Below are 17,216 nucleotides of genomic sequence, written 5' to 3'. Positions count from 1 at the left end.
CTTTACTATAGATATTTTTGAATATTCAGAAAAACAACTACTTGCTTCTTTTCAGATGTGACTGAAGAGTTTAAAGTAGCATGCCTTGTATAACATACCTATCTCATAATGTTTTTCTCTTGTAAGCAGTTTTGTAATACTAAAAAATATATATATTTAGACACAAGATACCTTGTATATGATGTGCATCATATGTACAGTTTAGCTACAGTGCTTTTAAACTTGTCAGTGAATTGGATGAACCCTATAATCCAGAGATTGTTGTTTGAATCTTGGATTCTAGAAGTTGCAACAAAGGTTAAGCTCTCCAAAGGCCGTATGGGTTTATAGTTGACAAGGGTTTCCTCTGCTTGCCAGGTATCTGTGAAGTTGTGGTATTATCAGTGATGGTTGCATCAAGTACTCCAGAATGGTTAATTCTCCTATTTGTAAAAGGAAGCAGATTATAAAATTTTATTCCTATTTAGATATACTTTATATTTACAACACCAATATTAAACTTGCATTGGTTTTCTTACATCCACATATATATCATAGATAATAAAGATGTTTTGGTTTGCACCCGCAGTTTTGTTGTGTTGAAATCTTATGTAAACTCAGAATACTTTAATACCATGTCATTACTTTCATATCCTGAAATAAAATCTGAGATGGGTAGTTCAGGAAAAATTCAACAGCTTTCTAAAACGTGTGACTCTATGAATGTTGCACAGTAATAGTAACTTATTAATCTCATTCATGATTTTCAAAAGGAGAGCTTTAAAGTAGCCAGGATGTATGCAAGAACAGTTGTTGTGCCAGAATCAAAAGACCAAGAATTAATCTTGTCAGAGCAGATCACAAATGATCACTGTATTGTGCCTACATGACCTATGCAATAAATGGAGAGCTGGGGTACTGAAAAAAAGTACAGGGAGCAGATGTAAAGAGAGTGAGTCAGCACAAAAGAATCTAGGTCTATAGTGCCAGCATCAGCCCAGACACTTACAGGAATCTGGCAAATAAAAAACTTAATGGCGTGATTCTACAAGCAGTTAAGTCATAGGAACCTGCCCTTTCATTGCAGTAATTCTCCCTCATTCAGCTCCCATACACAGAGGTATCAGAGCTGGGTAAGTTTTTTGCTGTAGCCTGGCAGAGGAGCATTTGCTGGAAACACATTGTTTTATTTTATGTCTTATAAAGAAAAACTTGAAAGTTGTATCCAGAAAAATAAAAACATTAGACATAAACTGGTGGTAGCACCAACTATTTACTAAACAATTAAAAAAAAAATTCAAAACAAGAAAGAAAACTTAATTTCTTTAAGTTCAACAGCTTTCTATCTTTCAATTAGTCTGGTTACTAAAAAGTTGGGCAAGATGAATGTTTTTTTCCTGGAATTGTAATTGTGCTACATTCCACTAATCTTCATAAAATTCCCGTAAAAATTATATGGAATACCCTAAGAAAAAAGCCTCCATTTTTTTATGAATATTACCTAAATTAGTGGGAAATATTGTTGTGATCTGACAATAAGTGAAATAAAACTTAATTACTGAAGGCAATATTAGAACACAGACCCACAGGCCCTGAGGCTCATGGCTTTACATGCTGAGCCACCAGGCACATAGCGAAAGAAAAAAAAAGTCTGATTTTGATAGGAATGGAGGGATTTACTTGTGTCTGTCCTCACTGTCTTGGCCTATAACCAGTTTTATCTACTTAAAAGCCCCTTTCAGCTGTTTGCACAGTTACCCAGGAGTCTCTTTAATACTCACAGCTCATACTGTGAACAATTAAATTGTAAAAATTAATTTATCAGAGTGAGATCTACACTTGGTAGTCCAACTCCTAAGTCCCCATGGTACGGCATATGGTATTATAGGATTTCTTACATTATCCACTTTTGTCTTGGAGTACTTCAAAATCCACTGAATGAATTTAGATATTTCTGCCACTCTCCAGTGTTCGAGATGAGGTTTTGATAAAACTATTTTTTCACTTTAAAATAATGAGATATCTGGGTGTTGTCAAAGGGTAAATTAAAAAAAAACTGACATAATGAGTTTAATTTACTATTTGATGTTATTTATTTCTCAGATGACATTTCATCATGCATGCATTCATCATGCATCCATTAAGCATGGATTTCTTTCCAGATTTTTGTTAAAGCTTTTAACTTTTTTTTTGTTTGAAACTGTAGATGATTATAATGGAATTTAACCATATGCAGTATCTTGCAAATAATTCAAGACCGTTGCATAGTTTTCATGTTCTGTTGCTTTAAAACATGCAGTATTGACACTGAAGCAGTATATCAATCAATATTTATTATATACACAACATACTACACACAGTCAAAACAAAAACAAAAGAAAGAAGTAAATTGATAAGTAATTAAGACGGAAAACAAGTGATTGCATAAAAGTAAATCTCTTTGCCATGGCAAACCTAACATAGGTGTACAATGTAACTATAACAGGCTCATTACCTTAACAAATTTGTGTGTATGAATAGTGATTCTCATTAATTAAAAAAAAACTGTGTCTATACAGTCCCTCAGTCAGGTAGTGAATTTTAAGAAAATATTCAACCATGAAGACCAAGAAACTTTCAAAGCAACTCAGGGACGAAGGTGTTTACTTTCCGTTCAGGAGAAGGGAATAAAACCTTTTAAAAGATGCTTAATTTCTCTTTGACAATGGTGACATTGATCATTATGAAGTCAAAGGCACACAGACACTGCCTAGATGAGGCTGTCCCTCCGAACAGAACAGTTGGGAAAGGAGACAATTGGTTAGGGATTGTCACGGGAGGCTCAGCGTTTGGGAATGGAGAACTCTGTGTCAAGTGCGAAGGAACGCAAAGCAATGAGAGATTTGATTGGTTAACCAGTGTCACAGCTGCTAGAGGAGAGCGAATCTGTTTTTCTAATTACCTGAAAAATCAGAAACTGAAAAAAAAATGCTGAAATTTACAGCTTCTGGACTGGAGACAGTGATACAGCTGGTGGTAGTCCCTGCAATCCAAACAACGGAGGTGAACAAACCTGTGGTAGAGAGTGAGACAGTGGGTTCTTCATCAGTTTAACTGGAGAAAGGAGAACATCATGAGGGAAAATGAATTCCATCCAAAGCTGAAGTTGTCACTAACCTATAATGCTGTAGGAGGGATACTCTTTGCAAGCCATTTCCCACAGTTTTATCCAAGGGATAAAGGGGCACTACTCTGTGGAGAGTAGAGGTTTCTCTGAAGCAGATGATGCCACTTTTTGGAATAAATGAAGAATCGGTAAGCAGGAAGTCATGCAGGTCCCTAGGGTGCCTTACTGTTGAGTGGGTACAACATGAAAATACAAAAAAATAATGCATAAGAAGTTCAGCTTGGTTTTTATCCAGCTGCATTGCTTGCGTTATTGAATAACCCCAGAGCCAGGGAACAGTAACATACTGTAAATACATTTGTTGCTGAGGTTACAAAATAATAGAATGATCAAAACATAAAAGCTAGTAATGGAATTATTGTGTGATGTAGTTTGTAATGATGATGCAAAAGAAAACCAGACCTAAAAAAGCATGCTAGTCAGCTTTTATTTTGTTTTCTTTATCTGTAACAAAATTATCTGCTTGACTTCAGGATACAATAAAATAAATTGAGTTTTACTGTTGCTTGGCAAGAGGTCAAATTAGTTGCCAAATAAACATGGTTTCCTCTTTGTCACTTTTCTTCCTGGTCCATTAAAGTTAAGACATGTCATTATTTTATTTTTGAATGTTACTAAACTTAGTCCCTGTCTCTCAAAAATTTCAATTAATGTTGTGGTTCTAATTATATCATAATGTTTAAAAAAAATAAAATTATGACTGGCTAATTAAAACTTTATTAAATTTGCAGTACATTTCCATTAGAACCCAACTTTTCACCTCTGTTGGGGTTATTGTGTTTTCAAACTGAGAAAGATAAAAGAATCTGATTTCCACAATTCCAGGAAGATCACATGTAGCATGAGGACAATGAAGGAATTCTGTTGCAAAAGAAAATGTATTAAATAAAGAAACAACGTTATAAGAAGTGTTTGTGTACAGTTAACGCTGAACTTTTATCAATTTATAGCTAGTAATGAATACATATTTACTTCATGGAATTCTAAGGAAAGTTATAATAGTAACTCAGGAGGAATGTTAGATCCTAATGTCTCACACATCTGCTCACCTACAGTATGCATATACAGTAAGTCTCACCCCCAGGACTTTCTTTGACATATCTCTCCTCTCGCATCCCATCACCCTCTCCCATCTACACGCTTGTGACAAACTTCCTTGTTCAGTCCTCGCAATAGTGGGCAGCCTAGCCAATGTGGATTATTAAAGATGGTAATTAATTATTATCATTTATTTTCATGTGATTAAAAGCATGGGCTTGCCCAGATAAAAAATAAAATGCTTTTACTATCTTGCCTGAAACCTTTTACTTTCTGTGTCCCATTAGAGCCCATTCAAGAACCACGAGCCTCTCTCAGTGTACCTGTGGATATCAGCAGCCCCATCACATCAGACGAGGAGTATCTCAGCCCACTGGAGGAAGGGGTAGAATTTGGGGTGTCATCTTTTCGAGGGATAGAGACCATGCGTATACCAGAGCCCAAGAGCATCATTGAGACACATTTCAAGGAACCACCTTCCTTTGAGGTGAAATAATCCACTGTTTAGTCTTGTCTTTTGCATCTATTTAATTTTTTATAGACCATTTAGAACCTTAATGAAGTGATTTTTGAATTTCAGATTGCCTAATACTTAACATGGTTATACTGTATGACATAGCTTTTTTCAGAAACATGAGTTATGTCAATAAAAAAGCCATTATCATTGTATCAAAACCAACTGAGGCTTTCCAGAATATCTGTAGTGCATACTCCTATTGTTGGAATCTGTTTGTTTACATACATGTTACACATAACATACAGAAAGATCTGAATCACACAACTTTGATATTACTGCAGTAGATTAAAACAACAGCTGTTTTGCAAAATACAATGATCTGGGAAAACAGGTATTAATTATGTTTCTATTTTTCATCACTGTGAAAATTTCATAAAGAAAAAAGTATAAAATAGTGCCATAGTGGTTTGTGTTTAAGGAACCAGTGTTGTATTGTAATAGTATACAGTATGTTTAAATGTTTAACTTTTAAGAATTATTGTTGCAACCTTATATGCACAGTTAGTAACAATTAATCAGTGCAGTAGGACTCATTCAGTTATGATATAAGTGATATACAGTAATGGAAACATTTTGCTATTATTGTACACATTCAATCATGGAATATTATTTTAAAAGATGTTACATTTTTTCATTACATTGTTTGAATTTATAAAACTACCTCTATGTAGTTTATTTAATTCTGATTTACTGTTCTATAATAAAAACACAACTCTTCAAATTTATTACCAAAAGGCCACAGGAAGCATCCAGAATCTGTTGCGCATGATAAAGAACAAATAATTGAAGTATAGTGAATTATTGTATTCTGTAATTATTTTTAAATAGATGGGTTTTTATGCGGTCTCATATGATTAGTATAACAGGCTTGTGTGCATTGTCTGTCTTGAAGTGTACAGTATATACGTGGTATTGTGTACAGCCATAATTTATGTTCCAAGGAGGGAAGAACGAAAAAAAAGGAAGACATGAAAATGCTTCAGTTGAATAATGAAAGAGTGATTGATTGTTGTTAGTGTGATTGAATACAACCTGTATGTGAGAGAATTTGCTTGTGAAAAGAAAACTATTAGAGGAAAACATTGTTGAAGGTGGGTCAGGTACAGTACATGATGTGAAGAGACTGGTAGGGTATTTTCTAGGTGAATGTTGTTATGCTCTTGATAGAGCTTATTGGAAGACAGGTCCCAGAAACCTTCACAAGCAGTTTTGTTAATTAAATACATTTTTGGGATGGTGAAAATGTAATACAGTTCTTGAAGAATTACAGAATTAATATACACATAGATACTGATGTATTGATGTATTACTGTTTTCATTCTAATAGTATATTTTTGTTTATGGAAAACAAATTAACATAATAACCATTAATGTCTTACATGCTGTGTGAAATTTCACTAGTTGTTTGAATATACTTGATAAACTTATACATTTAATTATTATACAGTAGATGTTCAAATTGTTTTGGCTTTACTATGTATTATATGAGACTTTTTTACAAGTGCAGATGTGTTATGTTTCTACACAATGAAAAAGTAACACTTTCAAAAATCATCAAGGTGCATGAAGATTAAAAGACAATTTATTAATATCTTGGCAGCTCTGAGGAGATGATTATTATCAAAGCCAGTAAGAAAGCAATCAATTAAAATTGTAACTAGTGAAACTATGATAAAAAAACAAGTCAATAAATCAATTCAAATCTATTTAGCCATCATGCTGACACATGACAAAAGCAAGACCCTAAAATTAAACGATGTGTATCATTAAACAGACAAGCATTACAATTCATACATCACTAGGTATGGCATGGTGGTACTATGATTAGCATTGCTGCCACGCAGCTCTGGGGTCCTGGGTTCAATTCTTTGGATGCTATTTGCTTGGAGTTTGTATGTTCTTCCTCTGGTTTGTGTGGGTTTCCACTTGGTGCTCCAGATTCTCCACAATCTAAAGGCAGACTGGTAGGATAATCGTCATCTGTAAAATTGGCCCAGGTGTGAGCATGTGTTTGTGTGATCCCACTTTTTTATTACAGTGCACTTACCCCACACAGTGTCCTTCGAATAACAAAACGTAAATGGAATATCTCCATATATTTGTCAAGCTGTTTGATATATTCTTTCAGATGTATGTTTCTTATCTCACTTTAAAAACAACATTTAAATCGAAAAAAAATTACCCAAGCCTGATTATAAGCAAGGATATGTTCATTTTGACAGGCATCTCTGAGTGACCAGGTAGTAACAGAAGGACAGGATGCCATCCTTTCTGTCCGTACTCACGGAGAACCCAAGCCCATGATTTATTGGTAGGTATCTCTTTAGGATTTAGTTTCCATTAATTATTTTGTTTTCAGTCAGTCCATTAATATTTGTCATTACGTTCTGTGAGAGGTATAGTAATTTTCCTAGTGGGTCCATAAACAGTTTGCTTCCAAATTAGATGGAATTAACTCCATTTAGAAAATAATTTTAAAATAAATTGTTTTTAAACTTGTTGTTTGATTATACTGGAGAAGCTACAACATAATTAACAAAAAGCTCTGGCGATCTGTTTTTAATATATTAATACATTTTCATTCAAAACTGAAGTTTTTCATAACTGAGCTACTGTACTCTTTTGACCTTTACTAACAAAGATTAAGGAGGTTTCAAAGGTTCTTCCCTCTTCATATAGCATCACCAGTATTGATGTTTATTTTGTTTGCTTTTGGATTGGTGCAAATCCAAAAATATAATCCCCCTTCCCAAGTGAATTATAAAGTAAAATTAAATTATATGTTTAAATCCTTTGAACTTGACACTTGGTTGGTTAGCTTTGGAGCATCCTGTTATGCGAATACAGTTTTCTTATTTACTTTTAGTGATTGCTTTTTCCTTTCTGTCACTGGCTTGTGTTCTGTGTAACAGTGCTTTAAGCATCTTTATGCATCTACAGTAGTTTGTCATTTAAAATAAGAATGTGTTCTCAACTGAGAATAGTTGGTTAAACTATATAATCCAATTTGTTAAACAGACCTAGGCTGATCAATGTCTGCAACGATGTTTATGTATGGTTCAATTATTTACTTTTCACTGATTGTTCTTTTCTTTCTTTCGCTTTGTCTTCTGTGTAACATTGGCGTCATGCAGACTTTTGTTAGCTTTATTTAGAAAAGAGTGATTGGCTTTTGTTAGTATTTAGTGTTGTGAAGTGTATGATGCTGAATCCTAATAATGAGTTTCTTTGCTCCAGGCTGAGGAACAGAGTGACAATAAAGACTGACAGCCGACGGTGTGTATCTGAGGCAGAGGATGGCAGCTTTGAGCTGAAAATTGCAAAAGTAGAAAAATCAGATGCTGGGGTTTACACTTGTAAAGCCATCAATGAATATGGAATAAAGCAATGTGAATGCAAACTGGAGGTCAGAGGTAAGGGCAGCCATCCTTGGACACAAACCTTATTTTTTAATCTTTTTGCACTATGAGATAAGTTTCACAATGGTTTGTATTGAAAAAGACTGAAAGCTTATGTGTTGGTAGTAAAAAATAAAACTGAGGGGTGGAAAATATTAACCTGAAAGTCATAAACATATTCATGAAAGAAATTTCAGAATTAAATATGGTTTTATCACAAAAAGGAAACATGTCAAGTCTTAAGGCACCTGAAAATTTTACTGTTCTAGGTTAAATATTTAACAAAAAAATATAGAACAGGCTTACAAATATGTAATAACTTAGTCATTAAATGTTTTTTGTATATAGATTTAAAATCTTTTTGGTTAACGTCTGCTGTGTTTGCACAGTTATGGATGCTACTAGGTTGTTAAATTAAAACATATATCCAAAATACATTTGCCATATTCTGACTCCAAATGCGAATTTCATTTCTCAGTGGAAAGTGCTACTTTAAGTGAGACATTACATTTGCATATTGTGTGTGACTGAAGAAAAACTTGTTTTAATATATGCTTTATATTAAAAAGGCCTGTTAAAAGGCCTCTTTTAACAGAGTTAACAAGCCTCTATTTCATGTTGAAAGCATTACCCTTTGTACTGCAATTCAATGTAGTACATCAGAACAAGTACCAGCAGCACAATTCAGAAATTGCTAATGGTTTGTTGATGAGGTATGGCAATTGATATCTTCATCTAGTGGAGAATTACAAATTATGTATAGAGCCATATACATTTAAAACACTTTAAAAGAAGTGGAATAGTATGAAAATAAATAAAAACATTACGAGGAGAGTGATTCTGAAAGCCCAAAAGAAAGGCATCAAGAACAGCTACGTACATACTGTGTATTGCAAAAGTATTCAAACCCTTGCAGAGTTTTCACATTTTATAACTTTAAATCCCGTTGTCATGGCACTTTGAAATAGAAATATTATACACAACCCATTTTGCACAGTAAACATTTGAAAATTGTTCTTTAAAAAAGTCAAAAGCATGTGATTGCATAATTATTCAAACCCTTTGCTGTGGAGAAGCTAAATTAATGTAGGTTCACAAAATTACCTTAATGAGACAGTGTGGCCTCTGTCTATGTTCAGTAATTGAGGTTTAATTTAATCAATACTAAACTTAAAATAATACTAATAAATACATCTATATCTGAAAGGTAATTCAGTCAGTTAGTGAATTTCAAGCATATTTAACCCTGACATAGTCTAAATCAGGCTATCCCTCCAAACAGCAGCTGAGCAAGGGATGTCACTGTGAGATCAAAAATGACTTCTACAGAATCTACAGAGTGGAACAGCTGAAGTGGGGAAATGAAAATGGTCAAAGCTTGCCTGTACAGAAGAATTACAAGAAGCACAACATTACTGAAAAAAATATCAAATCCTGCATGGAGTTTGCAAAAAAAGCATTTTAGTGATAATGTAAATGTGGCAGGATATGTTTATTGGTTAGAGAACACAAAATTGGAGCATTTTGTGCTGAATGCAAAATGTTACATCTAGTGCAAACAACTCAATCAACACCATTCCTACTGTCAAGCATGATATTGCCAGCAGAGGCTGAGAAGCTTGTCAAGATCATTGCGAACATAGATGGAGGAAAGTATGGCACATTTTAGAGGAAAACCTGCTTCAGTCAGCTACAGATCTAAATTTGGGATGTAAATTCACTTTTTAGCAGGACAAAGATCCAAAGCACATGGACAAAGCTGTACTTTATGGGCTTAAGAATAGGACAGTGAATGAATGTCCTTGTGTCCTGTCATGACTTTAAGTGGAAGGACTAGAAAAGTGCTGTAAAAGAGCAATCCTCATAGAGCTTGAACAAATCTGCTTAGAAGAGTTCACAGGTCTGAATACTAATGTGATCAGCATTGAGGTTTTTTCTGTACAGTTTATTTTGATATCTACTGTGACTTATTTTTGAATAAAATATTAAGAAAATAGTGCTAGTAAAGAATGGGAAATAGGTGACTGACCACATTGGGAACCCTGAATAGAGTCAGGACCAGTCATTGTCCTTGTGGGTTGGCTGACTCAGCAGCCACCGGGGCCTGAAAACAGACAACATTGAATCGCTGAGAATTACTTTGAGAGGCGCTGCCTCAAGACTGGGACTGAGACAGGAGGAGATGGAAAGATGGAAAGCATAGGAGCTGCTGAGGATAGTGTGGCTGGAGGACTTCTCTGATAATGCTGTGAGAACCTCCCCAAGAGGGGTCAAAGTAGCACTATCAGCACAAGGACAGGGAAGAGAGCTTCAATTACCTCTAAAGAATGGACAAAATCAAAGGGCATGAAGGCTACATAAAGGTCTGACTGTTCAGTGGAGAGCAAAAAGCACCGTAAGTGCTAATTGGTAGCAGGCATTCTCACAATGGACAAACGGAGAGCTGAAATATCTGTCAGAGCAGAGTGAATGTAAAAATTAACTGCAAGGAGACAATCAGAGCTAAGGTGTTGATGAGCTGGAAGTCCAGATTGGCTTGAGCTGCAGAGGTGGCTGCTCCAATTCTGAGGGACTGTAGAGCCACGGGTTGAAATTGGACTTATTGAATAAGACAGATGTGTGGAGAACCAGCATATAGATACCACTGAGGGAGAAATGAACAATAGGTTGACTGCAGGAGAGGACTACTTGCTCAAAGCTTCAGCATGTCAAGTTAAGTAAAGCTGCAGATGCAGTGGCTCCTGCCTGCCTAAAGGAGTGGGGAGTAATAGTAGTGGCTACGACAAGCTCTGTGGGCTCAAATATGCAGTTGAGAAGAAATTGATCAAGAGTGCTGGCTATAATTAAATGAGTGGAGAGTGCGGTGCTGTGGGCTGAGACGTCCACACAGACCAGTTCAGACGACACCAGGCAGGCAGTGTGCACAAATGGCTTGATAAAGAGATGCACATTTGCTCTGGAGAAGATGGAATTCTGGAATTTGAACAGAGGAGAGAGCATTGGATGACTGAAACAAGAAAAGAGCATTAACAGCTGGAATACAGATTCTTGGAACATATCGAGACAAAATAAGGAAGTCGTGTTACACCACGCCCCCGGAGGACTTGTCATTCCACCTCGTATTCCAGCACGATTCCCAATTAGCCCATTTACCCCAGCCTATTTAATGCTGCTTCACACTCTCCCCTGTGCTCAGTATTAGGTTTTTCCTGGTTAGAGCTACCTCGACTTCTCGCAATTAATTACTTCTTGGTTTTTGGCTTCCTGACCCTGGTTTGTTCTCCGACTACGTCTCCTGGTCTTGTTTTGGTACTTTGGTTATCATTCTGGCTTTGACTCTCGGCTTCCTCACGGCTTACAGCTCTGCTTCTGATTTTGTACTTTTGCACCGGTTTGCTTACCTTCGGCTTTTGGACCTCGGACTGTTTAATCAACTACGCCTCTGGAGTTTGTCCTGGTTTTTCTGCATAGGGTCCTCATTAATATTCCCTGAAAAGTTGTCCGAAATCAAAGCAGGGAGTCATAGACTACAGAAAAGGTGTCCTTAATACAAGATCTGTGTTAGCAGAAGATAAAAGCATAAATAGTTTGGAGACTTGAAAACTCAGAGATCTGTTGTGGGAAAGTTTGATGTAGCATGAATAACAGATTATGCAGATCTTGTAAATCTGAGAATAAAAGCAATTGAACTTGTCTCATTGATGATTGCCTAAGAGATGACACCATGCTGTCTTGGGATAGGAATGATGATAGAGAATATTGCCCAGCATAAGCTTTCTTAAAGGTTTTGATTTTATTGGATTCTGAGGAATGATAGCAGAACTATAGGAATAAAATGCAGGATAGGATGGTCAATCAGATTCAGACTTCAGACAAGTTCAATTTCAGAGATGTGTGCATTAATAGAGCTTGGAAGAGAGAGTTCATGGGAATCTAAAAAAGAAAATCAGTTAGTCAAATAGTGTCTGTGATCCTGTCCATAAGGGTGTTCATTGTTTCAGGATAGGAATCAAGGCAAAAACTGTTGCTAGAGGTAAGCTTCCTTGATGGGATTGGAGGTACCGATTTCTAGATTCCAGGAAGTGATGCAGGAATAGAAAGCAGGTTAGGACAGTTGATTGGCTGAAACTTGCAATTAAATTGGATTTTGGAGAGATGAGAGTGTCGTGCAAGTGATGAGGCCAATGGATAGGGATTTGAGGTAGTCTGATGAAGGTGCTGAAGATAAAGTATGCTGTCAAAGCAGAAAAGAGTAGATGCTAAATGGGCTGCTGAAAGTTTCGTGTAGAGCAGGCCAGACAGAGAAATTTTAGTCTAAAACAAGATGTTAGGCAGAAATTAGGGGCTTGAGGAGAGGAGCTGCTGAGGACATTGGGTTATGGAAGTTGAAGTTTGAGATCTAGAAGTAGCAACAAAGTAAAAGTACAACAAAGGTGTGGACATGTAATTGCAAATAGACTGTATTTTCTGACCAGTGCTGGCCTAAAAAAATAGGGGGACCAGCCACACTAGGATAAAGCTATCTGAGAGGAAAAAAGGCCTGGACTATGGCAATATGGAAAGATGGTAATTAATTTTTCCTAAAGGATTTTTAAGCTTGGTAAAAGCCACGTCATTGAAGTAAAGTTGAGTTGGTATTTCTTGGAAGGTGTGACAAAACTGCCCAAATAGAGCCAGAGAGAATGATTTTGGCATGTTGTAGGGTATCTGTGTGTTTGGAAGACAGTAGAGAATTTGGAAGATGAGTTATAATAGTCTAACACTGGAAGTCAAAACTTCAGATGAGAGTATCTGAGTGCTTGAGGTTTAAACAGAGAGTGGTTATCCCTAGTGGTTATCATTTAAAAATGTGCATGAATAATTTTATAATTTTATAAAATGGAATACAATAGGAAGGGTCTGAATACTTTTGCAGGCACCCATCTTTAGTAATGCACAAATCCACAAAGTTGCAATGCTTCTATAATTCTGTTGTGCAGATAAAATGATACCACTATAAATGAAAAGCCTATCGATATAGGTGCATTTAAAATTCCCCATATTCAATTAATTGAAATCAGCAAGACAGAAAGAATGCATAACTACAAATTAGAAAATGTATTGAACTGTTTAAGTGTTGGACGTAGATAAATCCTTCACAAAATGCAGTAGACAGAACCATGAATAAACATAATAGTAACAATATTTTAGATAACTATGCTTTTATGTTTAGGAAGAACGTAGAGAATGGAGAGACAAAATATTATTTTGTAGGATGTAATATCTGAAAATAGACTTAAATGTGTTAAACTGTGTTATAGTTAGGAAATATTTTAATGTAAGATTAGCATAACGGACTAATAAGCAGATAACAGATATTACACCTTTTCTTTGAGTCTTCAGGACAAATACATTTCCACATAACTACACATGCTGTAGAAAGAACCATCTGTGTCATCTTTTACCTCCTATTGCTTTAAGCATTCTAAATGAAATGTCTGGAATAAAAATAGAAACAAAACAATTATTCCCACAGGAAACAGAAGGTCACAACAGATAGGTCATTAACGTTTCAGAGCACACTTCACATTAATTGATGCTGAAAAAGATGTTAATGTAAGACTATGAAATATTCTAAGTCTTAGTTTGCTGTCCTTTGTGCCGTGGATACTCTGTCAAACCCATTCTTCCTGCTACTGGGTGGCACTTGTGTGTAAACATCCATATGTCAGCTTGACAGTTGCTTAAAAACATCTGCTCTTAAATTGGCTTATGCTTGTTTTTCTGGTCTGCTATTTGTGTGCATGTCTGAAACAGTGGTGGATTTTTTTTTTCCTGCAAGGCACAGTGCATTACATTGCTTGATAACAGAAACTAAGAAGACAACTTAAATAGCAGCACTGTCTTATGATTTGCTTTATATGTTCTAAATAGCCATTTCAGAAAGGAAGGAATGGAAATGAACATACTGTAGATGTCTATAATGTTAATTTAAACAACACTCCAAAGAGAATATAGCTTTGACTGAAGCCAGTTATCAATCTCCTTCAGGCAATCTCCTGTTTCCTTCATTACTACTAAAGTACCCTTGTCTTTACAATTGTATTCTTGAATATTGAAAAATATGAAAAGACAGCAAGCTTGTATATTTAAATACCTGTTATATACATAGACATTTATTCTACCTTCAAGAGTTTGATGTTATATTGAAGCTTGCTCAAATTCTGTGACAGCAGTGAAATTAAATAAAGATCTTACAGGTGGAAATACGACTGCTGCTTATAATAATATGTTGATATTATAATAATACTAAAAATAATTTATGATAACCATGAAGGAGCCAATCTGTTGGAATAAGATTTTTAAAACCCCTGTATGAATATACGTGCTCCATAAAATATGGAGTTAATATATATGTCAATATTTATTTCAAAGGGGTTTAGTAACTGTAATTTGGAATTGCCTTCATTTAAAAAAAACAGAAGAGAGATTTCTCAGTCAAAGCTTCATTGGTTAATTTAAAACGTTAATGTGCTGTTAGCATAAGTCCTTTGGGAAACTCATAGAGTCTGTCTGCCTGAGCAGAACACCTCTTTCTCAATCCACCCCTGTGCATGAATGTGTCTCCGTGCTGCACTAACTCAGAGCTTGCTGACTGCGTTTTCTGTTTTCTGTATGCAGGAGGAGTAAGATAATGTAGACGGCATGAACTTCATCCTATGATGGCTGTCAGTCTGTCACTTTTTCTCTCTCTATCTGTTATATTTGCGCTAAGCTGGACAGATAGCTATATGCCTTTTTGTGAAGACTCTGCTAGCTGTAGCCTTTCTAGACCACAGCAGGACACGAACTGAAATATCATGATGTCCTATACAAAAGGCTTTGCTCTACCGCTGGACCCAAAAGCTTCAACCAGAACCTCATCACTTTTCTTCTTAGGAGAACAAGACCTTGGATCTCCACTTCATAATTTAGATTCAACTTACCAGGATAGTAACAGTTCTTGTTCCAACAAGCTTATGCAAGCCGAACTATAGGACACATGAAAACAAAAATAGCATTCACTCTGTTTTGCATTTGTCCCTAAGGCTTTATATGGAAATCCAAGAGCTAATCATTTATTTACTATTCGTTTGAGGACCACTGAAGAAGATTTAAAACTTTTGTGCATCCAATAAATGGGTTCTTGAAGGTAACAGTGTCTGGACATCCTTACATCACAGGGTCTCTTTCTTGGAATCTATAATATGGAATTTGACTGCATCAAAGAATAAAACCTGTCATTTAGGTATTGGACAAGATGAAAGAAAAAAAAGTGTAATTGCTTTGAACTATTTCTTTCTACTATTTTTTTCTTGCCTAAAAATGTATAGTGCTCTACTGATATACTGTATGATTATTAGGATTTCTTTACCTAATGATCAAACATGGTATATTGTTTTCGATTTCCTGCTTTTGGTCTAGAGACAAGCAATAGTAATCATCTGCTGCTTGACTTAAATTAGCCAGCAAGATACAAAACAAAAGTGCTTCATGTCGAATTCTACAGTAACTCACATATAGATTGGAATTATAAATCTAAGCAACTATAAATCTTGTTTAGCGTGACTGTAAGGATAAGCTATTACGCAGTGTATATTGTACATGCATCTGAGTGAACTGCAGATTACATTTTATTGGGGTAGTAATCAAAATGTGTGACTAACATTCTCAATTGTCTCCTGTTGCCTGTGATACTGATTCTGACCTAACTTTTATTTTTGACCTATTTTGACCTAACTCTTTATTTTGTGGGAAGGGCAGGGGGCTATCATTCAAATGCTTTTCATTTATTTTGATCATGTATGACTTGAGCTACTGAATTTTGATCTTAAAACAGAAGTGATTTTGAATTGTGCTGTATTAAGATTGAGATCAATTTGTACACAGTACCTACATACAGTACTTACAGTATGGGTGCTGTCGCTTTCTAGATATATTCAATACAAGTAAATGAGAAAGCAAGAATCAAAGTAAGTAGAATCCATCATAAAATGTAGATGGATCACCAAATGTATCTGTGAAGATTCAATATTTTTCTGTCTGGGAAATTGCATATAGTTGAATAGTGATCTCACAATTCAAGTGGAAAGATCATTATAGCATTCACTTTTAATTAAAAAACTCAGAACCCCATGGAAATATTCCTATGCTACAGTATGTACCATCATCTATCTGTACAGTATGTCCTTCTACTTATGTGTATCCATGCTAATTTTAGCTAAATGAAAAGATTGTAATATAACAGTAGTACCACTGAAAAAATAAAGCTACGCAATTCAAAATTACTAATAAAGGTTGCCATACAGTATTTCAAAGAAAACATAATTCCACCCTTTTACACCATTTTCACTCTTGATTTTTTTATATCAACAGGCACATTTGTGTATTATTTTACACAACAAAACAGGGTATATTTAATGTCACACAAACGTGTACCTAAGAAGAAGAATTGTGATGATTGAAGTGTTGTTGTGATGGTGTTTTTTAAGTGGAATGAACATAGCAATCACATGTGTATGGTAATACAAACATGTTTCTATTTCGGTATTGAATGTCTCGTAGATGATATTTAGAGAACCTTTAGTGTGAAATTATCTAAAAAATGTTATACCTGCAATAGACCTAATTTGCAACAATATCAATAACCAATCATTTTATACTGTATATTTTACAGATATACAAATAAGCAAAACTTCAAATTAAAAAAAACACTTAGTAAGTCAGCAGATTCTGTGCAGAATAATTTTACAACAGAATTGTATTGATACTTGATTGTTGATAAGACTGTAACTGTCTTTTACTGTTTATTACCAAGTTCAGTAATAAATATTAAGCATTGGTTCATTCCATAGAATATTCCACTATTTTTATTGTCTGTGAGAAGCCAGTGGAATTCAATACAGTTTCACAGTACAGATTGCATTAAGACTGTGCCTTATCTACCAAGGAACCTCTAAACTGTTAACAAAAAATATTGTTTGTCCCATTTCTACAGAAGCAAATAATAAAAAATAAAGATCTTTGGATACAATTTAATTTGGTCATTGGAGTCTTTCAGCAGTTTGATAATCAGAAATTATTGTAAAAATAATAAACT

The 17,216-nt window shown here is 35.1% G+C and overlaps 1 protein-coding gene across 2 annotated transcripts in view; it reads left to right on the top strand.

Moving 5' to 3' along the window:
• The window catches only part of LOC148821849 (striated muscle preferentially expressed protein kinase-like), a 137,725-nt gene that overhangs the window by 65,607 nt on the left and 54,902 nt on the right, over nt 1-17,216 (top strand). For both annotated transcript variants that reach the window (XM_088930236.1, XM_088930237.1), the window contains exons 7-9: nt 4,471-4,670; nt 6,923-7,011; nt 7,938-8,113. In XM_088930236.1, the coding sequence (XP_088786362.1) occupies nt 4,471-4,670; nt 6,923-7,011; nt 7,938-8,113 (465 nt within the window). The remainder of the gene's footprint in view (nt 1-4,470; nt 4,671-6,922; nt 7,012-7,937; nt 8,114-17,216) is intronic.

The sequence above is a fragment of the Atractosteus spatula genome, chromosome 13 (assembly GCF_055471065.1).
Source record: "Atractosteus spatula isolate fAtrSpa1 chromosome 13, fAtrSpa1.hap1, whole genome shotgun sequence".
NCBI classification, from domain to species: Eukaryota; Metazoa; Chordata; class Actinopteri; order Semionotiformes; family Lepisosteidae; genus Atractosteus; species Atractosteus spatula.
Note: the sequence above shows the minus strand (reverse complement) of the source record. Positions and strands in the feature narration are given on the sequence as shown.